Genomic DNA, 20,036 nt, shown 5'->3' with positions numbered 1-20,036 from the left:
CGTTTACTTGTAGCCTGGGTACAGCTCTATACAGAGTAACTGGATCACGAAACCTAAATCTGATGCTATCTCATTGGAGTCTAGATTATCAGACAGAAGATATTCAAAATCCTACCACAGCCCTGCCCAGCAAAACCTCTGCTCTTAAGTTATGTGAGCACTTCAGAAAAGCTTTACTTAATCTCAGAGATAGACGAAGGTCAATACCTACACTGCATTGCAAACAATCCTTTCACATTATGGCAAGGACATTTATATCATAAAATGTGAATGGTCTTGCAATCCACAAACAGGATTGGCCTTGTGTGTAATTTACCCTTATGTCATTGCAGTGTGATATTAAAAAACCCCTTATGCTGAAATAAACAAACCACCTAAAACAAGTGGCATATTTTCCCTTCCCAGATCAGCAACTGGAACAACTGCAGCCTGCATCTCAGAAGATGGTGTATCTAGCAAGGACATAAAACACTCTGGGACATACAGTCCACTAATTGTCATCATTAGCTATTTCTGGAGCAAGAAAAATAAAGAGGACAGGCATGTATGCAAGAGTAAAGCAGAAGTGATTTTAAAGAGGCATGCAATGCCTCTACCTTAAGCATCTGCAGAATGCAGTAACTACAAGAAAACACACAAAACAATCGGCCTTTAAAGGAATTCCAGCATTTTCTGTCCTATCATGAAATATCCTTTAACTTTATTACATGTTTATAAAATCAGATTGATGTTTGTTCAGGTGCTACATACTTTTTTTTAATGTTGGGGCAAAGTTTCAGCACGTCCTCCTTGCAAGCCATTTTAAACTTGTATGAGAACCTAAAATCTTTCATTTGAACCTGCAAGAAATGAGAAAAGCAACTTGGTTACCCGGAGGAAAAAAAAAAGTGCTGCCCAAAAGAACAATTGTTGAATTGTACAATCAGCAGATGCTTTTGTCCACAACTTATTAAGGATGATACAAGGGAGACACTTGACCGCTGAAGAGGCTGGGGCCCTACCTACCACACGCAGGGAAGGAAGGAGGGACTGAAAATAAATGAGCTCCAGAAGTGACCATTTATGACCAGGCGTGCAAGTACAACTGTCTGAATTCATAAGAGCACTTTAAATACAGGCAGAAATCAATCTCGAAGGAGGGGTTTCATTATTAGCTAATTCTGTCAACACCCTCAACAAACGGAACAGGCTTCCACAGACAGAAGACAAAAGCACTGCTTACCAGCTGGAAATGAGTAACTCCGATTGCACATTTTTCATTCATTTCCTTCTGGTGTTTGTTCTGTATTAGACACTCCATTAGATCCCCAGAATCAATCTGGTTGTCTGCAACCTCCTGCAAAACAGACAAAAGGCTTAAAAATGAGCTACTCTTACAAGTCATGATTTTTATACGCCTTTAGCCCACAGTGACCAGAAATAATGTTATTTGCAGTCCCACTCTCTATTGTGAGCTTTAACTGACCATCCGAGAGTTGTGTCAAACAAGTAGTTACAGATATAGTTTGGGAAAGAATAATCTCAGGCACATACACGCTTTAGACTCAGGAGAACATACCACAGAGACTCAATGCTTACATGAAGTATTACAGTGAGGTGCCTTCATTGCTATTTAACTACTCAACCCTAGAGAAATCGAAGAAGTTATTTCAGCAATGCCGAGCAGCTGGACACACTGCTTTCTGGGCAGGGTAAGGAAAGAGTTTACTTTTTAACTCACTGTAAAGAGTAACTTTTTCAATTACAGGGCAATATTCATCTTTAAACCTCTAGCTTTTGCGCTAGGTCTCTGACAGCAGCAGAAATACTAAACTGAACTAAGAATTCTTGTTTCAGGGTGGTTTTTTTTTTTAAATTAAAGACTTTTGTAACTGCTCACCTCTGATTTTACCTTTGAAGCGCAGAAAGAACATCAAGAACTAATATTAAAAACCTATAACCTTTCCCACACAGTAGTTTTTCCCCAGAGATATTCAAGCTATTACTGAGTACTCACATGACAGAATGTCTGGATAATGGGCTCACATGCTCTCATCAGCAAGGCTTCGATTTGAATGTCCTGCAGAAAACATGCAATATTTCATTTTCACAGTGAATGGACAAGAAAAAAGGCTCTGGAAAAAAAAAAACAACCTGTGATAACAAATTAAATTCAAGCCAGTTTACAGGGTCTTGAAAGATGCAATCCAGACAGCTTTACCCTTCAGTTCTGGAAATTGTAGGGTTCACTCCTGCTAAGAACACAGCAAATGCAATACAAGCCTTGCAGCTTAAGGGAAGAGCCTGGTCACCACAGAAACTTACTACTTGGATAATTCAGCCAATCTCCTTCAAATCGGATGCCACAGTACTAAAAATCACCTCACGCCTAGGCGTGAGCTGAAGATTTATGATAGTTCTGGCCAAGCCATTCTATAATCACTGGAACAAAGTTTTCTTGAGGGCACGACGTAAATTTTAAGAGATATGGGGAACAGTCTGGGGCAAGACAGTCAAACATGCAACTTCATAGAATAAGTAAAGCTGCTGACCTCACTAAAAACTTCTAATGATGCCCCGGCAGTTATTTCTGGCAACATTTTTGGGTTAGAGTAGGGAGGTTGCAATATGCTTCTCAAAACTACTTGCAAACGAGACCAAAAAATAAAGTCCCGTAACATATCGTGACTTGCACTAAAGTTAACTGGGTTACCTGTGCAAGAAATCTCAGCTTCAGTACCATATCCAGTTTTTTAAGCAGGAGAAACGTCATCACCAGCTTAAAACCCTCAATTATTTTTCATTTCTCGACCTCAAGAAGCCCCATGAAAACTTCCATTGTATGGGGTAAGAAGGCTGGTTTCTGACCCCAGAGAGCTGCGTTTCTGCATCTACTCTAACCTCACTTTCCCTCACTGTCAAAATGACATGTTTAACCAGACATGCTCAACTCTTCCCTTTATCTCACGCTGAAAACCGCTCACCTCAGACTCCAGCTCAGTGAGGTTTCCCACTATGTCTCTGCAATCAGAGGCCAAGTCATCAAGATGGTCCTGAAGGCATTCCAGCTCCTAAAAAACAGACATTTTAGCATGTGATCCAAGAACCCCAGTTGAAAATTTGGGCTTGAAATATTCTAACACATATGAAACTGCCATCCTCCTTGTAAAGTCCTAAATCTCATTTAATCCCAGCTACTCTACTGGCAGTCCCAGAACACACATACATAGTAATGATCGAGAATGCTGGTCTAGGATGTTTCCGCTTGCTCTCAAAAGCTGCATGATGTGCTTTCACTTCTGGAATATCGTATTTAATTTCCCCTTCATACAACCTTAATGAGAGGTTAATTACCCAAACTACGACCTATGATACACACTTCAAAAAGACAGTGGTGTATGCTCTACTGCATCTGCCGTTGAACGGCTCCTTCCCTACAGCTCTGCTGGGGCACAGCAATTGAACATGAAAGTATTTGTTGAAACTTTAAGTAGCAGCAGATGTTAGTTCAGTTCTGTATAAACACAGGAAGCATGTAAGTATTTGCCAAATGGAAATGGGATAAAGTTTATGTGGGAAATGTCAGACTTAGAATATTACAACGAAGAGTCAGGGTGGGGTAGGGTTGCTTCATCAAGTCCTTCTTATTAACCATCCCCTTTCCCTTTCTCATGCCACTACACATTTGAAGCTACTGAAACCATGTGGGAGGTGCAAAGTTTCTTCATATTACCCCTGTCCCTCAGTCTAGCATAGATGTTTCGAACTGCACGCCTTTTTAATATGTTCTCAGCTATAAAGAGCCAGCTAACAAAAAAAAAAAAAGTGTCTCTACCCCCTTTTTGTCCTTCCATCCCCTCCAGCTTTGCAAACAAAGTAGGAGAGTTACTGTGTACAGCACCTGCCCCGTCTCTGTTTTTTCACTGCACCACTTCCCCAAGTCGATCATGCACTTGTCCTGGAGGGCTGGGTCCAGCTTCACATCCATGGCGCGCTGGTGGAGAATTCTCTGGACCTCTGCTCTGCACTCTCGTGATAGCTGCAAGGAGGACAAGTGCATTTAGCGTATAGGGTCTCTAAATTCATGCAATGCAAACAAAGTGCTGTAAGGTGAAGCACTGAGAGTGTCCACAAATGCCATCAGCAATCCCAGGAAGTACAAACCTGTGCTGGGGCACCCACAAGCAACCCAGGCTCCAAAAGAGTTTGGGGCTTAGTCATTTAGTTTGGAGGGAGGCTCCTTTCATTCCACTAAAATAAATTTTGCATTCTTAAACATTCACTTGGCTTTTGAAACGAGATCTCAAAGCAGGTTCCTAGATAATCTGCTGCACTGCTCCCTTCATTCAAAGCTACTGACTTGGTTCTGGAGAAGAAGTCAAAACAGCTCATGCCCTCAGGTCCAAAAGGGAAGCCTAGAATGAGGCAACAGTCCAACTGTAATTTCCCCACTGCTGCACATCAGAACCAGCATCTGCCCAGACAGAGGAAGAGACAAATTCTAGAAAAACCCAAGGATACCACAGACCTAAAATGGACCAGTCAAAGCCTAAAACTTCATATATTTAAAAATCCAAAGTGCTGGAGGTTACCTAGCATTTTGTGCGCAGCACTGAAAAAAGGTACAGATCTAATCTCTGATGAGTTTGCTTTCAAGTAAAAAGACAGCTGCTCCCTTAGCCTACTTTCCACAAGAAAAATACATTTAAAAGCCTTTTCTCTCTCTGACAGGTTATTTGCAGGGTGGCTATTGATTTCTTTAGTCAGCACTAATATAAAATGGAATTAAGAAGTCCCAACCCAGCAGACTAAGAAACTGCATTTAAAAAAATTATTCCTAAAAGAGAGATGCTTTCAATCAATACTTGACCCCTGCCATGACAGACCTTTTAAATCAAGCTGTAGAAATTAATTTTTAAGCCAAGCCATTGTGTAAACCCACCAACTCCTAGGGGCTGTGTACAGTACAGTGCCAAGAGAAATGGAACCAAGTACCCTGTGGCTTTCAAGGGAGTGCACGAGAGGGCAGCAAACTTGAAAAGAGTCACCCTGAACAAAACAAATGTCATTGTGGTGGATCTCCAGACTGCAGGGCAGCAAGACCTACTGTCTTCTTTAAAGAGTGCATAAGCACATTTACCAGTACAATAGGCTCCAAAGAACTAAAAAGATGCTTTATATCAATGAGAAAAATTTAATGGAGTATAATCTGAAGTTGTACTCCAACCAAAACTTAATTAGAAACAGTGTAGGAAAGCTAGGCTTGGAACCCCTTTTTGCATAAAGCAAATTTTGCAGCTATGCTGATTATCTACACAGAATCGCACTCTTCTTTGGAAAGACTGCGGGGAGGGCTTGCAGCACGCAGTTCCCCCTGATGGCAATTGTCACATCTTGATGTGGCTGTTCTGCCTTACCAGAACACCACCACAGACCTTCAAGCCACACTGGAGGAGGAGCTGGGCATCCCGAGCAGCACAAGTACCACCCACAGTAAATGCTTTTAAGTAGCTTTTTCTGAGTTCTGGCAGCTTTAGCACAGCATGTCCAACATCTGAACCTATGTACAACCCTTCTATTACCAAGAGCAGTAAGTTGCGCTCTTAGCACTCACCCTCCTGCCTTGCTCCTCTGTGCGGTACGCATGCCTGTACAAGCAGGAGAAAACAGCCCCTGGAGGCATCAGCTCACTAGTCTCATTCCAGCCATGGGTATGGCAGAGACGGGAGGCATCTCCCTGACACTTGCGGTAAAGGACTGTATCCAATCTGCAAACAGAAAAGTTACCATTGTCACTTTATTCAAACCTTTAATGTTTTTCATATTCTGAAATGCTCTTGAGGTAGGAAAATCTACATCATTTAGCAGTGGTGTCTAACCAGCTGAACCAACAGGTGGCAAAATGCCTGTCGCTCAGTTTGGAATCAATTTCCCAACCTTGCGAAAATACACTAAGACCTTTAATTACAAATTAAATCTTCAAAACTTCTTGAAGCATCTCCCATTCTCTTGCACAGCATGTCACAGAGCATGTCAGCTCTTAACTGCTGGCAATGCCACCCATGGACACAGTTATGAGTCAGAGTTCCTTAATGTTTGATTTGCATACCCTTTGCAGTAACTGAAGCCCATGACTTCTTGCCTTATGCTCCTTGTGGTCACTGAGAACAATTAATTCAACTTTTCTTGCAGTAACTCCATTTGATGTACTCTATTTCCTCATCACGCGATCTTCTGAAGAAGTCAAATACTTATTCTCTCCTCATTGGTCATGTTTATAATATTTATACTCTCCTCATCTTAACTCACACAGACACAATAGGCTCTGTGTATGTTTAAAACAAAGCACTGCCGTCTTCCGATGAGAAAGCTGGAAAAGCAGGGCTCCAAAGGGAATTACATCTGCTCTACAGGCTGTAGTCACAGAAGTTGAAAAAAAGGCAGAAATGGAAGCAGGGAGCTTCTCAGACAGTGTGTCTTTTTTATACTTAGTAGCCTGGTTTTCTTAACTCCCATATTGCGCTCAGAGCAGATAAAACTGGCTGCCACCTGCACAGAAAACAGCCTTCTACTTCAATATGGCTGGGGAGACTTCTGAATTTCAGAGCTCAAACTTGAGACATTTTTCGGGTTTGCATACCTGATTCAAGTGGGCACCACATGTATTTTTTCCAAGCAGCTCTTGCTCCTACTGTTCTAGACAGACATTAATGCTCTCCAGACCTGGCATGCTTAAAAGTCCTCTTTTGAACAAGCATAAGCCACTCTGTTTTACAAGGAATGGCTAATGCATACAAACACTAAATACAAGCATCAAGCGAGGAATAAATCTTGTTTTACAGTACTCACTTCCAATCACGAGATATAAAATACTGGAGCTCCAGGAGCCTATGCTCACAGTCCTCTACCATCTTCTCAGTATACAAGTGCTCCATCAGGCAAGACAGAATCCTGCAAACAGAAGAGTTAGACTGTAACAGACTCTTATAATCATGCTGAGCTTCCCTGTAACAGCTGGTGTCATCAAATCAGTCTTTCCAACACACCGTAGAAAAGATGTTCAAACACAGCGAAGATCTTTCCTTTCCTTCAAAAAATTTACACAAAAAAAACCTGCATACCACATTTGTACCCTCTTAAATTCCATTATTTTAATTCTCTCAGCAAGCCTGACATACAACAGAATCATAATGAATATTTTATACAAGATCTGGCTTAACCAGTCTTTCAAGGCTGGTAACTTTTCTTTGTGATATTGCTAAAGGCTCATGTAGTTTGAGAAATTAGCACATGAAAAGTTACAAACTTAATCTAAGTGCCTGACACAGCTACGTCCTTCCCCAGTGCTAAACCAGCCTGTTGTAAAAATACTGGCCTGCTTATATAGCAGGAATGAAGACAGAGCCCAGTTCACCCCTCCAACCCAGTATGAATCACTAGTTGGGAGTCCATTCTTTCTGGACAGGTTTTAGTATCTATACTGGTCAGCCACACAGCCTCCATGGGTGCTCAACAGAAACAAGACCCAGTTGTAACTGGGAGACACCTACATTGGGTCTCCAGAGCGTATATGCTTGCAGGCAGTCTGTATCACCGACTCACAGGCCTCGTTCAGCGCTCGGTCAATGCGATAATCTGCACCAGGGTCAGTTTCTTGAATCAGCGTTTGAAGCTGGAAGAAAGAAATTGTGGATAGGAAAACAAATTATAATGAACAAAATGAGCGTGCTTGCAACCTCTCAGCATGGCAATTCTACAGCAATAACAACACTACCAGGTCTGACCTCTGTTCTACCGTTGCTTATTTTAAGTGCTCGTGCTGCCAACTCAATTACCAGACATGGGAGGCCAGTGTTGCTGAACCCTAATTATCCTATGAAGTAGCCCAGCAACACTGTATGAAATCAGTCACACAGTGCAGGTTAACTGTAAACCTGGACCTGTTACATACCAATTTACAAAACAGAAAAGGTAAAATTTCAATATTGTATTATATTTTCAACCCATCCTCAATTCCATAAGGCTGATGATACCAAACACGCAAATTTGTCACATTTTCATGAAGACTATCTAGTAGTCTAAACTGAAAACCAAATAAATGTTTAAAGACCAGTTGCCTAACTACAAAGCTTAAAAACATTTTTTAATTGCCTGGAGAGGACACACAAATTTCACTGAAATCCAGTATAAAATGTTCTGTTCTGCTGGCCCATGAAATATAATTTCCTCAAGTATGCCTGCTCTAGGTTTTGGAAGCCAGGTTAATTACACTTCAGCCTATAGCACACAATTTATTATTCATATTATATTATTTCCCCATATATATATATATATATATATATATATATATATATATATATATATATATGAAGGGAATGTGGGTAAATCTCCATCTCACTTAATCTACAGTTTTGGGGCACAGGGTAACTTCCTGGGCCATCACTCAGCCCAGGGTCCCCACACCCCACTTCATTTCCCTCCAAGCTGTGAATTCCCCAACACTGACATGGGGCAGACTGGTATCACCATTCAACAGGCAAATATTTTTAGCTCACAAATTTGGAGGAAAAAAAAAAGAGCGCTTGCTTAGAAGGCAGCTGGACACTGACATCAAATGGCCTATGCTGACATCAAACACTTAATGACTTTTGTTACTGATCCCCAGCCCAACTAAATCAAAAAGCACAATTACAATTTTAACCTCCACCTTTCCAAGTCTGCACCTAAATATCATCCAGGAAACTTCCAGGTGCAAAGCCCTAACATCACAAAACACAGAGAAGAAAAAAGCACCGGAGAACTAGAGAAAATACAAGCCAGCGCTATTTATTCAATAGGAAACTTGTAATCAAGGGGACAGACCAGAGACTGCCTGGGAGGAACACGAGATTTCCTGCAACTCGCTTGGCCAAAGTTAATTGTGCCCAGCCTCAGCTTCTAAGGGATGCAAGAGCATTGCCTAGCAGGCACAAGCTATTGATTCAAAAATTCTTGGGATATTTTCACTAAAAAATAATAAAAAAAAAAAATTTTAGACAGCTCCGACAGTGGTCAAACAGAAGCCAATACAGGGTCCAGTTCACAACAGGAAACTAAACCTTAATCAGCAGAAGTGAGAAGTGATACACCCTTTACAAACTCCGTAAGAGTCAATGCAAGAAGAACAATACAGCATGGTTCAGTTCTGCTGGCACGCACGCTCACACAAGCCTGCATGGCCCCGACCCCCAACCGCACACAAGATGTGCGGCAGTGAACCAGCTGCCCCGGCTGCAAGGGTGAGGGAATAATTTGGCACCAGTGATAAAAGTGAACGTTTTATAGGATTTTTCCTCCCTCCCACAACAAACCCTTGCAGCTGAAAAGCAGCTGGATAAACTTCATAATACTCTGGTTTTTTTTATCCTGATGTGGAGCTAAATTAAAAGTTAACTATCAATTTATTAGCTGTATTAGAAATCAGAGGCAGAAATATGTGCCCTTTTAGCAAGGATTATAGTTTTATATGCTCAAAGGACCGAACAGAAGAGACATAAAAGCCACACGTTCAAAAAACAGCAGCTCGAGTATAAAATATTGCTTCCACTGAGCAACAGCATAGGTGCTAGACACCGCCAGTAGAGCTGCAGACCTTTTATGGGCGGATGCTCACCATTAAGGGACATGTATATCTGCTGTCAACCTACAGCGTCACAGACCCACCCTCCCTACATGCAGGATCTCCATCTTTGAAGAATAACATGACAATGATATTTGCAGAAGACTGAAACATATCCAAGCTGCACATGCTTCTCCAAAGTAAAGAACAACTTGTTTTACATGGGAAGACATGCTCCAGAAGTAGTCTCTCCTTCTAGTAATTTTTTTTCCTTAATAAAATGCAGGCCCCTATAGGAGTACATCAATAGTATAAACAATAGGAGCTCTATCCTTTGCTTCAGAACAGGCAGAGCACTCGCTGACACGGCAAAGCCAACGTGCAGCCAGCCTGTGAGAGGGCACATTGTCAGAGTGTACCTGTGACATGGAGGGGGAGGAAGGCAGCTCAGCCTACAGTTAGGCAAGAGAAGGCTGACCAAACACCCATGAGTTTTTTTTGTGACTTAGGCTGAACCACTTCCGTTATATGGCAAGCCATCGTTCCTCTACCATTTGCAGAATTTGGACATTTTGCTGCGTTCACTGATCAAAACTGAGACAAAAAACCCACACACAGCTCTAGATGTTTGGGTCTAGGCATGCCCCTTGCTCAACAGCACGCTTAAATCTCAAGCACAGACTCTCACAAGCGAGATGATTCTGCTTGAGGCATCACAAGAAACTGAAACCCTCAGATCAAGAAATCAGTTTCAGAAGGTTTGAGAATGCATTTCATTGACAGTTTAAGTACAAGGAATCACTCATGTCCCTTGTGCAGGAAAGGGAAGAAGCAGATGCTCCTGCAGGAAAATAAAATTATGGAGATTCTTTGGTTATGTTTGTCGTTTGGGGATTCTTTATGTCGTTTTTGGCAGATGGGCAAACATCTTCCTTTTGTAAAGCAAGAAGAATCAGAGCAAACCTTGACAGACAGGCCAGTAAGTAAAACCAGATTCAAATTAGATGCTTCTTGTTCCAATTTCCTCAAGCAAACTGTCTAGGCAACAGTGTCTGAAGAGTTTCAGGACTAGTCCTACCGCTTTGAGCCAGCCAAGAAACTGAAGTGCTGTATTAGCGTTACCTACCAATACTACTAAAACTACAGTAAATCAAAACAGAGCAAAACCAGTGACCACTGAGACAACCACTACCATTCACACTAAAACATTAATAATAAATGATTTAGTACCTCAGAAGTCACAGGCAGCTATATAATAGCATCATGCCAGTCCTCAGAAACCCAGAGCTTGGAATGTTTATCCTGTTCTTGTAATTGCCTATTCCTCTTGCCCATAAAAATATGGACAAACTAATATTATTTTTACAAAAATCAACACTTAATTTGCTCCTGCTGGCTTCTGCACAGAGAACAGAACATGGGTCATTCACCTTGAAGGGGAGTCACGGACAAACCCTGCTGCTGCATCGACTTACTGTACAAAAATAAAACAGAAGCTTAAGTATAAAAAAACTGAAAAAAAAAAAAAAAACCCAACCCTACTCACAGACATTCTTTTTCCACAGAAGCCTGAAATCTTCTATCACTTTTGAGGGTCCCCTGCCTTATTACTTGGTTCTGAACGACTTCACCATCTGGAAGTTATTGCCAAGGTGAACTGATCTTCCAACAATTTGCAAAGAATCAAGTTCTGAGGCAGCAAGTTTGATTTTATATTTAAAAAGAAACAAGCATTCAGTTTTTCACACTAATGTTGCAAAGCATACGTCATGCACTACAGCTCACTGCAGAAATGACTCAAACTTTACAGCTGCTGCACCAATACACCTGGTATTTATGGAGAAATAAGCTTCATCACAAAAGCATCCCAACCCTTACAAAAATTTAACAGATACTCACTTATCTTTAATAACATAGATAAACTGGCAACATTTTGGGCTTAGGCTTTAAGCCATATTTACACTGAAAACAGACTATTGTGGTTCTGCATATTGCAGGAGGTCAAGAGCACATATCTTCCCAAATTCCCACATTAGCACTAATACTCCCCAGCCATTTTTGGCATTGATGTCACTTTTCCAGGCTCATGGGTCATTAAAAGCAGGTATTAAGTACAAAAATGTAATATTACATTAAAAAGCTACTGAGTTTGAATAAATATGAAACCATTGCTTTCAATTTAAAGATACCACAAACAGGATCCATCTGGGCCAAGATGGAATTTTAAGAAGGCAAAAGAATCAGCCCATTTTAAAGAAATATTTTGGAGAAGGACAACATTTCCTTCAGTGGCTGCAACTACGATGACATGCAGCAGTATGTTGTACCCACCTGTCCTTGAAGTTCCATTTTTAACATTTAAGCTGAATGAAATCGCAAAAATAAAACTAAGTGGAAAGGTGCTTTAAGATGATATAGTGCATTTCCAAGATAGGAGGGAAAAGGGAAGGAGAGGGAATGTTTTAACACTTAGAAAAAAAGCAAGTTTCCCTGTATCTTGCACCCAGCAGAGAATTCCATGACTTGAGAGTTGCTGGAGAAGAACTACTGGAGATCCAGTACAAAATCCAGAGCAAAACAATCTAAAAACGTTATTTCTTGAGAAAAAAAAAGAACATTACTAATGTGCTGTAACTGAAGTTACACTTCACACCATGACAATCAGACAACTGCCTCCAGCATTCACTGGCACCCGGCAGAGCCAGACTGCCTTCGGAAGAATCTCCATCGCAAGAAAAAACATTAACAGACAAATCAGTGCTCTACTGACTAACCAAGAAGTCAAGTGACAGAAAAGCATCCTACCGCCTGCTGACAATTAAGCCCGACGTTCCCCTTTTCGCCCCGTACTACTTTCATGAGGCAGTGCAGGGTGCGACCTTTGCGATGCAGGCCCGAGCAGTGGTGCTCGATCTCCCCTCGGCAGCTCAGGATGATTTCTGGGCTCAGCGAGAAGTCTTCCATGAGCATGCGCCGGTAATCCAACATTTCACCCTGGCACTCGCTGCTCACTTGTCGACCTGAGCCAAGAGAAGACAACAGTATTAGTATTAATGCTCAGCAGAGCCCTTCTTGACCTACGCTACCATCAGGTTGGAACAACAGAGACGATGTCCACACTCTAGAGAACACCAGACTGCAACAAATGCACCAGAGTGGATGTGCTGGGGATTAAACCAGTTGTTAAGGAAGCTCCAAGCTTTTAATTGAACCTTTAAAATAGCGAGCCTCTGGATCCAATACATGGATTTGAAAAAAGGGATTCCTGAAAGATCAAGAGAATCTTATTTTGGACTTCACATTACAGGAGGTGCTTTTGAAGAACAGCTGAAAAGGTTTGCTAGAGCAATAGGCACATACTTGCTCAGGAAGCCAAAACACAGAATAGAATATGTTACCAGGAATAACAAACCACTGCAATTGCACAGATACGTAACTTCAATCAATGCTTAGATCTGCTATAAGCTTTCCTATGGTCCCCATGGAGACTTTTTTTAAAATGAAAAGGAACACATCTGTTTTGCTATGCCATCCCCTTAGCCCCCATCACAACCTGTTTCTACTTGCACAACGCCCCATGCACCGGAGGTCCTGCACCCCAACAGGGGCTCCCAGACACCATCACACAGACATGGAGGTGTGAGGAATAATTAGTGTTCCTCCTGGGCTAGGCTTAGTGCATGAGCCACACACTGCAGAACGTGTTCCACCGTGAAAGTGGAAATTACTAACTGAACAGCAGTTTTCTGCATGTAATTCAGGAAAACACCTTCCCTACTGCATGGAGAAGGGGGAAAAAACCAAACAAACCACACCACACCAACAACAAAACACAACCACCCACAACTCTTCCCCAAACAACACACACGATTTCCACATCAATCAGAAGCAATGAGTTATTCAACCTCACAAATGCACAGATTGCTTATGGTTTTACAGCAGCCGTTCTGTCCCGTGCCAGCAGTCCTGCTGCTGAACCAGAACCCACCCAGCCCCACGCCAAGGGGAAAACCAAATAATTCTCCAGTGCAAATCTAGAGGATGTAATGTGCCATTTTTACATATTATGGCAATTTCACAGACAATCTTTAGCATGGCCTGCTACATTCTTCTAATGCCTTTGAGACAGCTGCCAGCATTAGAACATCTCCAGCTTACACTAACTTAAATGAACAAAAATAATATTCTCACACTTCATTCTACATAGGAAAAGCAGGCATTAGATATTAAGGCATTTACTCAAGCTACTGAACTGCAAGGAAAGAACATTACTTATGTGCAGCAGAGGACTGACTACTCCTGGCTTTCCCTGAGTGATGATAAACAGGTTCTCTATTTTATGTTTCAACCAAATAGCATATGTAATGCTTACTATGTAAAGGAGGAGAAAAAAAAAAAGCTGTTTGAATTCACAGTGAATAGAAGGATTTGCAACTACACATCATCAGTCCAAACCAGATTTGCTATTTTGCCTTTTAAACTCCTTGCCTACACAATAGGAGCCAGCACCAGAGGTTTACTCAGCTATCCTGATCTTCAGAACAACAGAGATGAAAGCATCACAATAAGGAGACCCACCTTTGAACCCAAGTTTGAAAAAGGTTACTTGGAGAAGGGGACTGTAAATACATGTTCAAGCTAAAGGTCCAAGAGAAACTTTTAAATCTAGATCCCAGCAAGTCACACATCTTTTGATTCAACTCTACTTACCTCTGTGCACAGCGGATTCCAAGCACATCAGCAGATAGGAAAGCCTGGCTTCCCGAGACCGGGGGAGGTTCTCCACGTTACAGCGGTACTTCTTCAGATCACTTTTACAGGACTTCGCCAGCGAGTAGCTGACTTTGTAGTCTTGGGCAATCAGCTTCTGGCGGGTTGTCAGCGCATCACGACACTGCGGGAGACACACGGGGGTGGCTGAAGGAGCTTCTGAATGCAGGCGGGAGAGCTAAACTTGCTGCTGTTACATTTTTAAGTTGCGTTTCAAAAGATGACTGATGCTTTAAAATTAATGCATTTAAGCTGGACTGCAGTTATATTTCATTTGTCTCATAGAAACCACACAGTTAACACCACACACTGAGGTGAACAGATCAAGGGGTTTAAAGGCAGCAGCTCTCTGCAAAGCACTTCTTAAAACTGCACATTCATCCAGCTTTTTGTGAACAGCTACGGCTGAGAGCGTGACTCATTCTCAGCAACTAGGATCAGTTGCTGACATTTATCCCAGCTGTGGTACATGCTCACCCCATGCCCTCAAGAAACAATTTTTTCCAGTCGTATTTACAAAATACTGGGTTTTTTCGATTTGTTCTGCAACATGCTGAACAGATGACAGCAGATAAAGAGTCCAACCATGGGAATTTATAGCCATTTTCCACAATGGGTGAGGCTCACTAGGATGCACTGTGATCAAACCCAAATCCAGCAGCTGCAAGAACAACCTTCTAAATTTCATCCAAAAAAGGGCTTGTAAAAACACTGCTACACTTCATAGCTTTTCGTTTAAATTCTCTAAAAATTAAATGTGAGGGCGGCAAATAATTCAGAATAGCTCAGGCAAATTTGTCCATTCTTGGACTATTTGAAAAGAAGGAAAATTGTGCAATTTTAGGGTGGGGAGAACAGGGAGCAATCTTGGCACAAGGAAGAGAGAAGGCCCATATCATTCTTCTCTTCGTTACACCAGGGTTCTGACTTTCCTTCCCCTGGAAGGGGGTGAGCGGTTTTGGATTACACAAAGCGAGTCACCCACTGGGCAGCTATTGTCAGCTATGTGGTGGACTTTTTACTGGGTAGCAGTTTCTACAAAACTAGTGACTCTGCAGACAGTCCAATCTCAGCAGCCACAAGCATGAGAACCAGCTTTCATGTTCCTCCTGCTCTGCAAACTGCACCCCCAGAGCATCCACCCCTCTCTCCCTACCAAGTCACCTGCTACAGCTTTGTCTAACCCTCAGCATCTTACATCCGTATCTTAGACAGCTGACCACAGAAAAGACCCCTCAGAAACCACCACTGTCCCTGTACAACAAAAACCAGGTTAATCAAAAATAGCAGTCCATTTCAGTAATGCGCTCATACAAAACGAAGCTTTGTTTCAAGCCCCCAGGGATCACGCTCCCAGTTTTGAATTTGTTAATTGGAACTAAGCTTTCAGATAGCTAATGCATTTAAAGAAAAGGAAATGAGTCTGATCCCTCCGGGCCTCTGAACCTGGGTCCTTCAGCAGAGCTTCTCCAAGGAGGGCTTTACGGATACCCATCTTTGTATCCCTTCAGACAGATTCTATAGCTCTGTATAATCCCAAACACTATGATGCTGCTTCTGAAATCACTGAAGGCATTGCTGTCTTCCCAAAACACCTACACCAGTACAAACTCTTTTCCGGACTGGCTTTCCGGAAAAGCTTTGTTGTTGTCGTTAAAAACATCTTCAGGAAAAAAGTTAAGGAAAATGTCAGTAACTGACCACAGGATTTTCTGCTTCACAGTCCAACGCTCATAGCCTTGAAAGCCAAAGTGAAACACACACAGCTTCCTGCAGAGGCATTTGGACATTTTGTTTCTAATCTGTACATTATGACAGCATTTATCAACAGCTTACCCCGTATGGTGCAACTTCACCTTTAAATGCTCTGCCACAGTACTACCACTTGAGCTCCAAGTCTACCTTCCCAAATTAGCCACCCAAAAGCTTTGATTTATTTAAACCTTCCACTTTAAAGGCTGTAACTTGAGTACAATTAATTCAAGCCATCAGCACGTAGCTGGAAATACAAACATATCAAAGTAAAAGCATCTGTTAAAGCAGTCAGTTATCCGACTACGTGGGTGATGGATTTTCCTCACACTGGAAAAGAATAAGGTAGCCTGGACTGATGAATTATCCAATGATTTCTGCATTAAGGATTTGTCTCGCCAAGATAGATACCCACCTTTTCACTCATCGATTCTTCAAACTTGTGATTAAAGAGGCACTTGTAGACTCGGCCTTCCCCAGCCTGAGTCTGTGAAACGGAACAGTAACATTTGCCATTAAAGATAAGACTGGTAATGCTTAACAAGCAGGTTAAAATACACCTAAAGAGATTTATTTTTTAAACCAGAAATATTTTAAAGTTAATACTTCGAATGACAGCGATAGCTTCTATACTACAACAATATTTAAAATTTTATTGCATTAAAACAAAAATCTGGTCTTGTTCATCACCCTTTCAGCGAGACAACGCTCAGCTGATACAAGCCATTTCAGACTGAACAATGCAGCTTTCCAGCTCATGGCGCCAGGGCTCGGGAGCGCTGTGAGCAGAGCCAGCCCAGACTGACCTGGTGCAGCAGCTTTACGGCTGCAGAGGCAGCAGTCACTTACCTTTGCTGCCCCCTCCCCATGCGAGCCGTTCCACTCTCTGTCACACCAGCTCCGATGCCCATTAAACCATTTATGCCAATTCAGTTCATTAACACACTGGAAATAATGCTTGTTTGTTGGGTGAGTGAATTTAACACCAGATTTATTGCAAAATGACAGCTACATGGTGCCTGTTTTCAATATTACACTATCTCACTCAGGCTCCACTCTACCATTCTACTCCTCCTTTCACTGTGTGTTTTGTTTGTTTGTTTTAAATGTATTATTGTAGAAGAGACAGCAAGAGGAAACCACTCACATTTTCACAAAATCGTTCTCTATCATCTCGGCATGCAAAGTAGAGATGCCGGTCCAAGTGGAAGTCATCTGAAGAGAGCTCAGCTACACGAAGAATTGCCTTCTTACACTGATCGGAAACCTGAATTCGAGGATCAGTCTCCTCTGCCTCTTTTACCAGGCCTTTTTCCAGGCATGCCACCACCTCTCCTTGCGAGTGGGCATCCTACAGGACAAGAGCAAGACAACATCTGTAATCAACCACTTACCTAATCAAGTGGTCTGTGATTCTGGACAGGGACCACGTAAATTAAGCAACAAGCAGTCAACATATAAACTTGCAAAAGTTCAGCCTAAACTGCATTTAGATTCAGAGGAGGCAACAGTTTATCTGTACCATCCACACACTTTATACAACACCATCCTGCTGATGGTCACCATGAAATCCCCCCGTCTAATGCTCTGGGTTTGTTTTAATGTGATTTAATGAGATTATCACTACTTAGTCACACTGCTCAGAGCAGTTTACGAAAACAGCCAAATTATCTTTAATCTGACATAGCTCTCTTCACACCATGGCAACAGCATCACATTGAAAACACACTTGGAAGGAAAAAAAAAAATAAAATCAGTTTCTCCATGCTGAAACAAGCCTTCAGTTTGGGTGGTGATAATTAGTGGTGCCAGAAAGGCCACAAAGGAGCTTTGACCAATGTAGCCTTCTCGATGCTAATTCCTCCACTTGGAGAACTAAAAATAAATAAATAAATAAGTAATCAAAGCAGTTCTGCCCCTTACTGTCCACCACATCCACTGTCCTGCAAACCTGAAGATGATTTTGGAATATGACCAGTGACTGCCAATAAACACAGAGAGCCCGTGCTTTGTATGAAAGCCCAGAAGAGGCAGAGCAAAGCTCCATTTAGTTTCCTTCATCCTTTTTACATGTTTAGAAAGGGAACTGTACTTTCCCCATCCCTCTGTAGAAGGTCTGACTCCTCCAATAAACAAGAACTCTTCTGGAACAGATCTCTCAAGGCTTCTGCAAGTTTTTCCTGTGAAGATCACCTTAATTTATGCTGCTCTGCTGTGAAAGGATATTGCTACTAAACTTATATCAGACTACCTGGAGTAAACAACAGGTCATGGAGATTTGCAGACATTTCAATCATTCAGCGTGGCATTAGGAAATATCCTTTCCGCTTGCTCTGTCAAGTAGGTTCATCCATTGCTGTTGCAGTAGCATGAGTAAGAGAGCAGGCTCCAGAAAACACAACCATCACTATTCAAAGCCATGCAACTCTTCCAAATCTTTTTGTTCTGACATGCCTCCTCAGGCACGCAACCTTTCTTTCCTGTTTTAACTCTGCTACACTTGGAGCACAAGCAGAATTTGGCTGATTGCAGAGTTGTAAACACAATCCAGACATATCATCAGTTTAAAAGGACCAAAACTAGTTTTGCCTTTAAAAAAGTCAAAAAACCCCCAACCACACACCCTAAGCATCCATATTTGGGTTTTCACTTTTCTTTGAGTGGGAACCGGCCAGCCCCACATGCTGACCAGACATCAGCATCGTTGAAGAAATACGATTATATATCAGTAGTCCCTTTAGAACTGAACCCAAAAGGGATCTGTGGAATACCAGTTAGTAGTACGTTCCCCACATTACTTAAAATTGCTATTGATCCATAACCACACCAAACACAAACACTGTTCAGCAAATCCTTGAGGTCAGTCAAAGGCAGTAATTACAAGTGAGGAGCTGGTAAGCCTAAATGATTGAAAATAACCATTTTCAGAAGCTCCCCCTGAAAAGACTTTATTCTGGCTGAAACCTGACATGCCTAGAGTTCACGACTTTTCTAGCTGCAGACTTGCAGAGAGAAGCTACAAAAGAGAAAAGAGTCAAGAGTAGAAAGGAGCAGCAGGCGGCAGGTAAAACACAACCAGTCTTATCAGCAGAGCACCTTGTGTTGAGCAGCCATGCTGTGGAAAACCAGGCAGCAGATGTGCCATGAGCTCCAGGTTGGCATTCCAGCTGGCTAACGTGGACACTAGGGCTACGGGGACAACTCTTACGTTAGGCAATTCCCAATACTTTGCCTGATAGTACGCTGCTATAATAGAACATTAAGTAAGAAAAGACAGCTGAATGGTATCTCTTCCCATTTAGACTTGTTTCCCTTCTGTGTCCAGTACTTCTATGAAACTAGGCAAAGAGTGAGAACGACTGTACTGGAAGCACTTAGCAGTGGGGGGAAAAAATAATCATCAAGAAAACAGTCTCATATTGTGCCTTTTTTTAGGAATCTGAAAAATATTATCTGGTAAAGTCCTACAACAGATGAGCAGCTGACACTTACACAGCCTTCAATATGGCAAATAATCAACACCTGTTCAGACATCATGGCTCCAGGGCACCTGTGCGCCACCCACAAGATTGATACAATCCTGGGCACCCACAAGATTGATACAATCCTGGGCACCCACAAGATTGATACAATCCTCATTCTGATAGACAGTCCAAGAAGAAAAGCTCTGTTGTAACTACCAATTTCAATTTAAAATTAGATCCCTATTGCATGAAGACAAAGCAAGCTTGAAATACCAGGAGACTGAATTCACTACAAAGCACAACAGCCAATTAGAAAGGTGACTGAAACTACTATTAAATATTTCTCCATTAACTGGGGGGGGGGGGGGGTGCGCGGCAGGAAGAAAAAAAAAAATCAACCCTACAACAGACATATTACAAAACTGAAAACTTAATGCTTTCAAATGACACATCTACAGCCTTTCTGCATTATA

General features: G+C 41.9%; 1 protein-coding gene across 1 annotated transcript in view; it reads right to left on the bottom strand.

Annotated features, from left to right (window-relative positions):
* GLG1 (golgi glycoprotein 1) overlaps positions 1 to 20,036 on the bottom strand; it is a 79,122-nt gene that overhangs the window by 13,363 nt on the left and 45,723 nt on the right. Inside the window, exons 5-16 of the mRNA XM_065028967.1 lie at positions 17,247 to 17,450; positions 16,515 to 16,586; positions 14,288 to 14,471; positions 12,383 to 12,597; positions 7,530 to 7,651; positions 6,829 to 6,930; positions 5,594 to 5,747; positions 3,881 to 4,018; positions 2,964 to 3,050; positions 1,997 to 2,059; positions 1,223 to 1,336; positions 751 to 839 (exon numbers count right to left, since the gene is read on the bottom strand). Coding sequence (XP_064885039.1) covers positions 751 to 839; positions 1,223 to 1,336; positions 1,997 to 2,059; positions 2,964 to 3,050; positions 3,881 to 4,018; positions 5,594 to 5,747; positions 6,829 to 6,930; positions 7,530 to 7,651; positions 12,383 to 12,597; positions 14,288 to 14,471; positions 16,515 to 16,586; positions 17,247 to 17,450 — 1,544 coding nt within the window. The remainder of the gene's footprint in view (positions 1 to 750; positions 840 to 1,222; positions 1,337 to 1,996; positions 2,060 to 2,963; positions 3,051 to 3,880; positions 4,019 to 5,593; positions 5,748 to 6,828; positions 6,931 to 7,529; positions 7,652 to 12,382; positions 12,598 to 14,287; positions 14,472 to 16,514; positions 16,587 to 17,246; positions 17,451 to 20,036) is intronic.

Source organism: Columba livia, chromosome 13 (genome assembly GCF_036013475.1).
Source record: "Columba livia isolate bColLiv1 breed racing homer chromosome 13, bColLiv1.pat.W.v2, whole genome shotgun sequence".
Lineage (NCBI taxonomy): Eukaryota > Metazoa > Chordata > Aves > Columbiformes > Columbidae > Columba > Columba livia.
The sequence above is the reverse complement of the archived record's forward strand: the minus strand, read 5'-3'. Positions and strand labels throughout refer to the sequence as shown.